We start from the raw sequence: 12,837 nt of genomic DNA on the forward strand, positions 1-12,837 counted from the left end.
TTTAGGGAAGGGACAGGGCAATATGTCCTTATGGAAACAACATTGGACTTGCAGTTGTCATATGTTGAACATGTACTAGTACATGTATGTGATGTAAAAGTCATCACTGAGTTGCATATATAGATTCACTGTCCAATGAAATAGTAAAATTGGAATAAAATGGTTAAAATACAAATTCCAAGAAAGTTACAACAGACGCATTTATACTTGACCTTTCCTTTGTGGGTCACAAAACCCACCCCTATCTGTGAATAAATGCATTTGGATATTTCCCATTCCAAGTATTTGAAGTCTGTGGTATGTGCTATCCTACCTGTGTTAAAGTGTTGATAATTAAAATATCCCTTAATTGCTGGTAGTTTCCAGTAAGAGAATAGCCTTTGTGACAGCAATGGGTTTCATTCATTCATCCATCCATCCATCCATCCATCCATCCATCCATCCATTCATTCATTCATTTCCAAAGGATCCTGTTAGGGAACATTTTGTTCAGTATTGCATCACGATTCACTTTGCAACTTTCAGAGATCGCTACACAATGTTAAAATATTAAACAGTAGTTGCTGATCAATTTTCAGTTGACTGTAGAAATGTTGAGAATCATGATTTTGAAAACAAAATGTTCCCTGCCTGTTCAGATCATGTTATGTATAGGTCAGGGGTTCGTTAAAGTTAAAGGAAATATCCCAGCTCAAATCTGAGCCACATTCATGTGATCCTGGACTGGACTAGTTTTAGAGTCCCATGTTCAAACTAATTAAGGTACATGTATGTGTAACATCAGAGTTTAACAAACTAAATACCATAGTGTTCGGAATTATTAGTAGGATAAACAAATGACATGAACCCCTTTATGACTATAATTATGTTACTTTTCTTGTAATTATATTCTATATACATTGCAACCTGTCTAAACCGGATCACAACAGGGACCTTCATGACTATATAATTATGTTACTTTTCTTGTAATTATATTCTATATACATTGCAACCTGTCTAAACCGGATCACAACAGGGACCTTCATGACTATATAATTATGTTACTTTTCTTGTCATTATATTCTATATACATTGCAACCTGTCTAAACCGGATCACAACAGGGACCTAATATTTGTTCAACTTTAACACAATCTGGCCTGGGACCATGCTTATAATACTTTTAAGAGTCCAGACTCAATCTCTAATGATGTCACACACATACAGTTTGTATGGCGTTGTTATGACATTAGTGTCTCAGACTCTATTAGTCTCGAGTCTAGACTCTAAAAGTTTTATAAGCACCATGCAGACCAGTGCTTATAAAACTGAGTCTAGGCTCGAGACTGTTGAGTCTGAGACTCTAATGTCATGACAGCGCCATACACATTGTATGGGTGTGATGTTATCAGATATTGAGTCTGAGACTCTAATGTCATGACAGCGCCATACACATTGTATGGGTGTGATGTTATCAGATATTGAGTCTGAGACTCTAATGTCATGACAGCGCCATACACATTGTATGGGTGTGATGTTATCAGATATTGAGTCTGAGACTCTAATGTCATGACAGCGCCATACACATTGTATGGGTGTGATGTTATCAGATATTGAGTCTGAGACTCTAATGTCATGACAGCGCCATACACATTGTATGGGTGTGATGTTATCAGATATTGAGTCTGGACTCGAAAAAAGTTTTATAAGCATGGGCCCTGGTGTTAAGAGGACCACATTTTAGAATTTAGAAAATTCGGGACCATGAAAGTAGGTCAGTTTTGACAGGATTCCATTTTGTTTCAGGATCTGGATTAGACAGGTTTCACTGTAATAAAAATTTTTTAATGTTCCACTCTACCTGGTGTATACAGCTGGTATATTATTAGTGTATTAATGAATGACATTTACCTGTTATTGACAGCGCTGGTAGATTAGAAATAATGCAAGAGAACCACACAGGGTATGTGGGTGGTGGAATTAACATTAATACAGTCAAACCTGTTTTTAATGAGTGACAACTTACATTTAAGTGGCTTATAATAATTAACAGGTGGTCTTCAATTAATATATACATATATAATTGGATATGTTTCTACGCAGAAGAGTTTGCTTTAATTGAGCTATATAGACAGGTGGTTGTTATACATGATAAAATTTATAGCAAGTTTGACTGTACCATTTATACATTAATTTTTGTTAAAAATTATTTTGCTTAAAATACACTATTTATTAGCTCGAAATGTATTTTACCTATGTTTATCTCAGGTGGTGTTGTTGAGAGATGCACCACAAGTGTAATTAGGAGTCAGTTTTTAGACCTGCATCCCACTTGAAGCATTTATTATATATATTCTTGAATACAGTGAAAAATTGCCCAGTGGTAAAGTGCGCACCTGCATGATGCAAGGTCAGTGTAGGATCAATCCCTACTGGTGGACCCACTAGGCTATTTTGTGTTTTATAGCCAGTGCTCCCAGCTGGTGTAACAATAGCCGTGGTATGTACTATCCTGTTAATGGGAGGGTGCATATAAGAGATCCCTTGCTATTAATTGAAAAATGTAGCAGGTTTTCTCGTTAAAGACTATACTATGTACGTCATAATTACCCAATGTTTAGCATCCAGTAGTCCATGATTAATAAATCAATGTGCTCTAGGGGTGTCAGTAAAGAAAACACACTTTCTTTGTTTGGCTGCATATAATATCCGTTGGTACTAATCAGAAAGAGTAGCCCATTGTGTGACATTTGTTGAGTGTGTTGTCAGATAAAACATTTCTTTCTTCCACTTGAAAATTTAAGAAGTTAACTTTGCTTCTTAATTATTTTCAAAAAAAGTTACTTTCGAGCTTTGATAAATAGTAGATATTTGTTTATATAGTAGTATATTTTCTCCCATTTATTTCTTTGATCCCCAATTCTGTTTGTGTTGTATTCCATAACCAGTTCTGTTCATGCTATTTTCATATTCATTTAGGCCTCGCATGTTCGAGGGTCAGACGAGGTTTTAGCCATGGGTAATGTTTTAATATGAAATCAGTCTGTCCTGTTGTATCTTGTTGTACATATATATTATATACTGGTATATCTAAGTATATATGCATGACATATAGTGGCTTTCTGTCATGTGAAAAATGACATTTATGTCAACTTTGTATTATCTCTCATGTATGTCACGTCACATAATATTTGGATGTGTATTTCAAGTATTTCTGTAAATATCAGATATGATAATTTCAAACAATTAATTATTCATTTAATTTTCTTTTATTTAAAAAAAAAATAATAATAATAATAATTATAGCAATATTATTTTAGGTTGACTTTTTATAATTTAGTTGAATTGTTTTAGCATAAATTTGAATTAAAATTGTATACATTTTAAAAGAGAAAAGTACAATAATAATAATTTTAACATTATTTTTTTTTTTTTTTTTTTTTTTATTTGGTTCAAATGTTTTACCAAAAATATGGTAAAATTATATTTATATATTCTTTCATTTGTTATATAATATATACATATAACCAAACAAAGTGACCAAAATGATTTAGTTACACCCAGTATAAAGTATGCAAATTACAAATACATGTGTATGCATGTACCTTTATGTATCTTTTAAATTAATGTAATGTCAAATGTTGATTTCATAACTTTTATTTTTACTTCTTTTCCTGTTTTCTTTTGTTTGGATTGGATTTTGTTATATGGTACTTTCATTATTATGTAGCTTAATATAAATGGATTTTTCTTCTTTTTTTGTCTTTTGCGATATAATATTATATTTATATCATGTATAATATATATGTGATGGGTATGTTAATGGTGGAATGATAATTAAGTTACACAGTATACATTCTGCTGTTTTTATTTTAACTTCTCTTTTTTATTATATGTGGGTTTTTAATACATAATTATACATTTACAGTTATGTTAATTTAAATATAACTCAGTACCAAAGTTTGATTTATATATATGTGTAAATTACCTAAAAAGTTAATGTTGCATGGAATTGTGGATGTTCCTTTTGAATTAGTCATGAAGAATCACTCAATCACACATTTGTGTTAAAGTGTTCACTATAATTGTGTGTGATGTAAAACTTGGTATTTGCACACCAGAATTTTTTTTATTGTTTAGTTCACACACATAGTACTAGGCGATTGTTCACAAAAGATGGGCAAAGAATTACCTACTAATATATGTTTTAAACCTTTTTCTTACAATGATTTATTTTAATCATTTAAATTTATTATAATACTTATCATTATATGTCCACCTAATCTATAAAATTAAAGCTCTTGTTAAAGTATAAATAGTATATAAAATAAATAAAAACTTGGTACGTATGTAATATCCTAATGGCATGATATGTTATATTATATAGCATTATATAGTGCCACCAGACATCTCAACATTATACTTGTGTTCATGGAAAGTAATGCCCATTAAACATTATGATATGTACTGTCCTGTCGATATAGGAAAGTGCATATACATGTATAGAGAATAATACATGAGTGGCCATTAAATACCACTTATCTTACATCGAGTTGTTTTAAAATATATCTAACAAGCGAAAGGGAGTTTGATACATTTTTAAACGAGTTGTAAGATAAATTGTATCTAATGGACACAAATATATTATTCTATTTGTTACATATCCTCAAAAAGCAGATTTTAAGCAAATTTTAACATCTTTTTTCACTAAAAGTTATTTACTGCTCTTGCACTTACGCGTCACAGACAAATGATTGTCAGGTTAACTATACATCACAGTGTAATCAATTTTGATCATGCTGTTTTTTCATTGGATATATGGCATTGGTGACCTAGTTGGTCATCACCTAGGAGCAGCCAGTCACATGTCTTGAAATTTGTTAACACACATACATGTGTAAACAAGTATGTTATCAAACATAATGCATGATGTTCTCACCAAACGGGTGTGTTAGAAAAAGATTCCCTTGCTACCTTGTGATAAGGAGCAGCCTATGTGGCAGCAGTGCATGGGTTAATTTTCTTGATCTCCCTCTCAACCACGTTTTAATGTGCTGAGGTGTTGTGAAAACAAATCTTGTATAGGGGTGGGGGCTTTTAGGTCAAACTGTACACATGTAGTTGGCCTTGGTCACTCAATTAGTCAAACTATTTTGTGTATATATTTTGTTACATGTTTAATTAAATGACAGAAAAAAGTAGTATAATGATAATTGATGCCCTGAGGCCAAATTCACCAAACTATCACAGCTTTTCTATCTCACAGATTAGCAAACCTGATGCAATGTTGCCTATAAGACAGCAAAATAGAACTTTGTTATGATACCCCTGAACCAGTAGTAATGATTATTGATAATATTATATGTATTATACAATATTAGACAATAAATAAACATATCACAATGTTTGTTTATAGAATATGAAACAAACAGTTATATTATAGATGTTAAATATGTCATGCACTTTGTTGATGTGTGCTAACTAGATGTCACCCAAAGCTAAAACAATCAAATGTGATTTGTCCTTGGCTGAAAATCTGTTTGTCTGTCTGTTGGCTTTTTGCATCTGACTGTATACTTAAGAACTTTGGAAATTATATAACTGTACAATTTTCTACATAATTATATTTTTAATGCATTATTTATGCATGTATCTGTGTCATATACTACAGAACAAGTTATACAAAGTGGCAAATCTATTTGTAATTATATGGTGACTATAATATACAAATCTTGTAAATCTGTTCCTGACATCTGGCAGTTCACATACCGGTAATATAAATTTCACAGGAAAATGAAATGCTGATAAGACTGCATTTTCAACTTTATTAAAACAAATTTAGAAGATTACATTTTCAGTTTGATTTAAAACAAATTTAAACTTTTAATCATTAAAAAAAAATGTTTTTAATGCAGTTACTTGTATTAGTAATAATACTAGAACAGAAGCGATAATCAAATGTTTTTAATGCAGTTACATGTATTAGTAATAATACTAGAACAGAAGCGATAATCAAATGTTTTTAATGCAGTTACATGTATTAGTAATAATACTAGAACAGAAGCGATAATCAAATGTTTTTGAAACACTAACTTGAGGGAAAAGTTTATAAAGAAGAAAGCAGTACAAATATGCTCAAATGCTTTCTTAATCATGCAAAACTGGTGCTTAAAGTTATTGACTGGATATTTATTGATTATGGATATATTATCTATAGTTTTGTTTAACTGTTTAATAAGATTGTAGATATTTTGCTAACACTGTTTTTTTTCTGTTTATTTTTTTCACAGTGCCAATCCCATCTACCTGGAGAAGATTATGCTGGATCATGCAGATGATGATGGGTAGGTCTTAGTTACACAGAAAACATAGTCAAACATTTCTAAGCTTAAAGGGACATTCCTGAGTTTGTTGCATTGTAAGATGTTTCCGACTAATAAAATATTTCTACGATTAAACTTACATATGTAAATATATAAGTTTCTTGTTTAAAATATCAGTGTCTGTATATTCAATGTGTTTCTGGTCATCTTAATATTTGTAAGAAGCCCAAACTGGATTTTGTATTCAAATAATTTCGTACATACGAAAAAAAAATATTTTAGGAAGTAAAATGAAATTTAACCTAGTACAAATATTAGAACGATCAGAAACATGTTTAATATACAGTCACTAATATATTATGCAGGAAAATATATTTGATATGTAATTACAATTGTTAAAAAGTCTCCATTAGTCGATAACATCATAAAAATGGCAGAAAACCTTGCCATTGTATAATGCTGTTTCATCTGGGTGCTTGATAAACTTGACATACAGCTGTTACATTTTTGTCATCATTTTGATGTACTGATATATGCATGAATACTAATCCCTAAGTGAAACCTACAAGTGTATAAACCTATAAGTGTATAAACCTATGCAGGCTGCGAATTTACCATGATTCTGTGCATCTGCAAATCCCAAATTTTGGGTTATAGTTAATATCTAAAACACTAAGCTGGAACTGATCTAGGTGGTGTTAAGCGCCACTTACATGTATGTTACAAAGTAATATTGTGGTTATCTCCCCTGACTACACTTTAGCATTATTCTGTGCATCTGCTAATCCCAAATTTTGTGTTGGAATTATGAAACGGAATCCCAAAATATCTAAATTAAATCGCGTTTATAATTTTGGCTGAATCCTAAAAAAAAGGTCCCCATATTGAATGCCTATGTGTTTTTTCTTTCTTTATGCATTCTGATAATCCCTAAGTAAAATATAACAGAGGTTCTGTAAAGATGTTTAATCTGTATCATAAAGAAAAACATTCAAAAATATAATGTCAAATTTACAAATTTGTATTTTCATTTAGGGAGAAAGAAACATAAAGGTTTTAATCTTTAACACACTAGACCATGCAAATGTCATAATGACCTAATATATAATTTAACACCTGTAATATCCTCTCATTAATCAATGTACAAACTTTAAGGTGTCATTAACAAATCATTCATAATATCAGCATCATTACCGTTCTGCTTTGAGAAGGTCTGATAGCATGCTTACATATTCTGCTTTGTTGGCCTCACTTAATTTTATTAGCCTTTAGTGTTTTTCACTTTTATCTTTTCCATCGGTAGGCACCTAATTTGAACAATGAAAACATTTTCTGTAAGCAAACCATATCTCTATACACAGCAGAGTTGAAAGGGTATTTTGGCAAAGTTGTGACTTATGCTATGAATAACTATCAGTGCCTCATCTACAAGAGGACTGCCACTATTCAGATTCTTTACAGATTGTTACATCATCGTGCTACTTGCAGGAGATTTAGTTAATCAAAACTTCCACTGGATAGAATTCAATGCAAGATATATATATATATATACTGTTTTATTGTGATTTATGAGTGCATTCCATTCCATTCCATTTTTGTTGTTGTTGCTATTGTTGAATTTGTTTTTCTTGTTTTATTTTGCTTTGTTTTCTTCGGTTTTTAAATTTTTTAAATTAGTTTCAATGTCTTTGTTAATGATTAAGTGTTTAATTAATAAGTACATATTTCCAGTTATCTTTCTTTGTCCATCAATTATAACATTTTGTTATTTTCAGTAAAGTGACACAAAGTACAAATAATGGTTTTCAATATGTACACCTTAACAATAATATATATTTATATCCATACATAAAACTCATTTTAATTAATGTTACAAAAAATATGCTTAATAAAAAAATTATTTATTAAAAAAATAACCAAGTGTAAAGTTAAAATATAAATTTACAACAAATTGTTTTTATTTGGTAAACTATAGGAACCCTACTACACACACAGCTTAAGGTAAGAGTAAAACTTCTGCCATTCTGCTTACATTATTTTAAATTTGTTTAATGATTATTTTTGTAGTTATTACTGTAATCCCCTGCTTACCCTGTATGTTGATAATCAAAATCGTTATGTTTATCCCTTTTAATATTTATTTCGCTTTTCATTCAGCTAGTGTCAATTACGTTTTTATATCCACCTGCAAACTCTCTTCCAGATTCTTATAAAGTTAACCTAATTTAACCTAATTGCATTTCCAATTAACTGTGTTTTGCTAAGAGATCCATGTAAGCATCTTGCAGTTATTAAACTGAAACCTTTGTTGACATTTGTATCTAAATAGGTCTAAACGCCATATAACCGTAAATAATGTGTTGAGTGCGTCGTTAATTAAAAATATTTTCTAAATAGGTCTAAATGGAGTGGACACAATACCACTATATGAAATGATTTTATTTGAGGAGCAGATGACATACAATAAGTTGGCTCATTATTTTAGGTAGGATAGGGCAAGGCGTAGCCCAGTGGTAAAGCTTTCACCTGGGCCCGTGCTTATAACCAGACTTAATCTCTAATGACGTCACATGCATACAGTTTGTATGGCGTTGTCATGACATTAGTGTCTCAGACTGTATGGGATGGTGCATATAAAAGATCCCTTGCTGCGAATCGAAAAGAGTAGCCCATGGAGTGGTGGCGGAAGGTTTCCTTTCATTATCTGTGTGGTCCTTAACCATATGTCAGACATTATATAACAATACATTAAATTGAATTATAATGTTTTAACGAAATTTTTTAGTTTATTAGTTTTTGCTTAAGTTTGGAAACCATTTATAAAGTTAATACCTTACAGTGACATATTATAAGTCTGTAGTTAACAGAATAACTATTTGGTTGTAAGCTAAAATGAAAATTGAATTTCTTTTAAACTTATTTTGAGTATAGTTTAATGCATTGTTTCCCTTCACATTATACCCTCATTCCTTTCTAGTATGGTGCACACCTATTATTCTACTAGTATCACTTGCTAGCTTCATGACCATCATGCATGATATGACCTAGTTTATAGTATATATTAATATATTAACACATCTGCTCTGCACTATACATGTATACATGTGTGTGTGTATATGTATATATATATATATATATATATATATATATATATATATATATATATATATATATATAGATATATATATATATAATGTCAAATATGTCAAATATGCCAGCAGCCAAACTTATGAAAGGTGTTATTATTTATTGCCTGTTTATTTTAGATGTGTGTATATCTTAATGACAGACCAAACAAGACAAGTATGCTCATAGCTAATCATCTGCATATATGATCAATTATTCAATAAAAATGGCTATTTAGGTTGAGGGCAATTTTTCATGTGAGCAAGATTTTTGGGTCATTTTTTGTTTGTTTGTTTGTTGTTGTTTTTTTTGTAGGGTGCAATTAAACATGGAATGCAAAAATGTTTTTAAAAAAACTACTTTTAATAGCCATAGAGATTATTTTTTATTCATCCATTTTTCCACCTTCGATGCTCACACTGCACCATAAACCATGATCATGAAAAACAGTCCTTATTTTTATTTTCTAAGTGGTTTTTTAAGTTCATATTTTGTTTTAATTTGTTATTCCCTTAAGCTTTATAATCTTTGTTTATATTTATACAATCAATTTAAACATCAAGTAGATCACATTTCTGGTATTTTATGAAATTTTACAAATAAATTTTAATACTTAAATATAACCAATAATTATTATGCAAATTAGACCCAATATTATACATAAATTTAATAAACCCATAGTTGTAACTAATCACTCAGATTTCAATGAAATTAATTCTTCACACACTCAGTTTAATAATTCACTATTATTATATTTGCATCTATCTAAACAACATACATGTATAAAGCATACAGCAGTTCTGTATTCCAGTCGATTCATTCAGTTTATCCATTATTTCTTTTATCCATGCAATATCTGTATTCACCAGCCATAAATGGGGTTTTTTCTCTAATTCTCTTTTTCTCCCCAATTTATTTTTACATGTACTTGCATAACCATATTTTCAAGTTTATACACAAACATATCACAGAACTAATAATCTGACTATATATTCATAAATCCATCCATCCATCCATCCATCCATCCATACAATTATTGATGTTCCAAAGAAAGAATATAATTGAAAATTCACCGGTTGAGCTTTATCAATGTGATGATCAATTTTAAAACTCGATAATCGATTGTTTGTGGAAATGTTACCTGTAATTGTTCCTCCAGTTTAGATAATACAGTTGAGGTGAATATGCTGGGGCTGGAATTAATTTTTATGTGTACATGAAGGAAAATTATACTAAACATTTATTAAAAGTAAAATTAGCTGTTTATAGGGTCTATAGTGCATGCATGGTACTTATAATTTAAATCCTTCTAATGTTCATATTCATGTAATTCAAACCAGTTGTGTAATAGAAAGTTGATCAGTTGGTGTAAACCAATTATAACTGATGATTGATGATGAAATTCCAACCAATTCCGAACACTAAATAAATCCATCCATCGATCCAGCCATTCATCTAACCAGCTGACTGATCGACCAACCAATGTGCACAGTTCAATCATCCAAACCAATGTAATAGAAATCAATCAGTCAGCCTAAACAAAACCAACCAGGCAACTGACAAACACATATATTTTATTATTATTTTGTCTTCTTTTTTTACAGTACATACTGAATCCTTCTTCTCTTTTACAGGATCAACTTCTTTGGATGAAAATGCGATTCAACATAACCGTCCATACGACGAACAAGAAGTGTCTATGAATATTTTCCCCGAAGACAAAGAAAACGCACAATCACAGAGAATGAAAGACCTCTACCTTAAAGCAGCCTTGAATGAACATGAGACTTCTAGAAACCTGAAAAACCATGATATGTCCAAAAAGTTTCAAAACGGGAATGGAAAGTTAAAGATCACAAACGGACATGCACATGGGCATGATGGGGAAGCCATTACAACAAGGAATGTAGATGGTTTACAGACTACAGAGATTTAATGCCAATGTTTTAATTAGGAATTTCAAAATAACACAAAATGGAGAAATAATTAAGATTAATTGTTGTGTTACCAAGTTGGTAATTTCGTTACACATATCTACCTGAGCCATTGTGAAAAATGTGTCTTCAAGTGTGATAAAATGATAGATGATTGGGTATGGAAGATGGTTTTTTTCAGGGATGAAAATCGTCCAAGGTTTGTTTCTGGAATTCTTGATTTTATAGTGTCACTTGAAAACTGTTCCTCATTTTGTTCTTTGGTGATACGTTCACAACAACATCTCCTTTTGAAGGCCCTTCGCAGTTTTCCAGATCTTTCGTCTCTGGTCATTTTCATCTGTGTTTGTGACCAACACAAAATGTCATTGATTGACTTACTAATTGTTGTTTCTGATAAAACAAACGATGTTGTTGCACCTCCTCTCATAAGACTAGCTGATGAATTATGTGAAAGTGTTGAATAACATTGACTTCAGAAACAGTAAACTGAGGACCTTTTTTTAGAAGGACATGCAGTTAACGGTGTCCTTGGAGCTAAAACTTACAATTGTGTTCAATATTTGAGTTCCAAGTAAACCACTGTAGCATGTTCAGATATTGTTATTGTACACTGTTTTGTTTTATCACAGGAAACAACATCTAAGGAATATGGAAGGCTTCTGAATATATGAAATTCTTAAATAGTGAGTGTACCTACTGCAGTGGAAATTGGATTTTCCCCCAGGTATATGCGAGAACATAAAAAAAACACGCAAGCAGTAGCTGGAATGGCAAATATCGGTATGGAATTGCTTAATTTGTAGTTCTTATTCTGATTCCATGTGGATATATAAACTTCATATATCCATAAAAGGATGAAATTGGTTTCTTGTGGAATCAACACTTGTGTCTGACCTCATGCAAAAAGGGAAGCATTAGTGTGTTAAAAGACTAGTATGTGACTTCTAAGCTGCAGCCTATCATAGTAGCAGTTTATATTGGTGCTCTGTGTATGTGTGTGTGTGTGTGTGTAATCTGTCTCTCTACATACATAAAAATTCAATCTACAAGGAGCATCATAAGAATTGTTATGATGGTCCTTGTTGATGGAATTTTCCTGTCGATCTGCCTTTAGGAACAGATGGCCATGAACACGAGTCAACATGTGCATTTTAAGTGCAGATCCAAATGGGTTTCAAAAACACAATCTAAATGCCCATTTACTATTGCTCTATACAAAAATGCCATTATATACATTTGTTGAAGACCCCCTTAAGAACGGCCTGTCAGAACCCCCTAGGTGAGACATTTTATTAAGGTCTTAAAACGTAATTGTGTCTGTCCCTTTTAAATTTCTTAATCCACCATTGATTTGTGCAAAATGAAGCTATCAAAATGCCCATTAAAAAGAACAGTCACTATACGAGGCGTCTGTTTTTTAGATAGTTGCCTGTATTACTATATCACATTATGTTACAGTCAAAAGCAACATCAT

At 31.2% G+C, this 12,837-nt stretch overlaps 1 protein-coding gene across 1 annotated transcript in view; it reads left to right on the plus strand.

The window, feature by feature from the left end:
• LOC121379735 (cadherin-23-like) overlaps positions 1-12,541 on the plus strand; it is a 126,025-nt gene extending 113,484 nt beyond the window's left edge. The window contains exons 36-39 of the mRNA XM_041508383.1: positions 1,902-1,940; positions 6,268-6,321; positions 8,276-8,301; positions 11,061-12,541. Coding sequence (XP_041364317.1) covers positions 1,902-1,940; positions 6,268-6,321; positions 8,276-8,300 — 118 coding nt within the window. The 3' untranslated portion in view covers position 8,301; positions 11,061-12,541. The remainder of the gene's footprint in view (positions 1-1,901; positions 1,941-6,267; positions 6,322-8,275; positions 8,302-11,060) is intronic.
• The last annotated feature ends 296 nt before the right edge of the window (positions 12,542-12,837 follow it).

This window comes from Gigantopelta aegis, chromosome 8 (genome assembly GCF_016097555.1).
Source record: "Gigantopelta aegis isolate Gae_Host chromosome 8, Gae_host_genome, whole genome shotgun sequence".
Taxonomy (NCBI): Eukaryota; Metazoa; Mollusca; class Gastropoda; order Neomphalida; family Peltospiridae; genus Gigantopelta; species Gigantopelta aegis.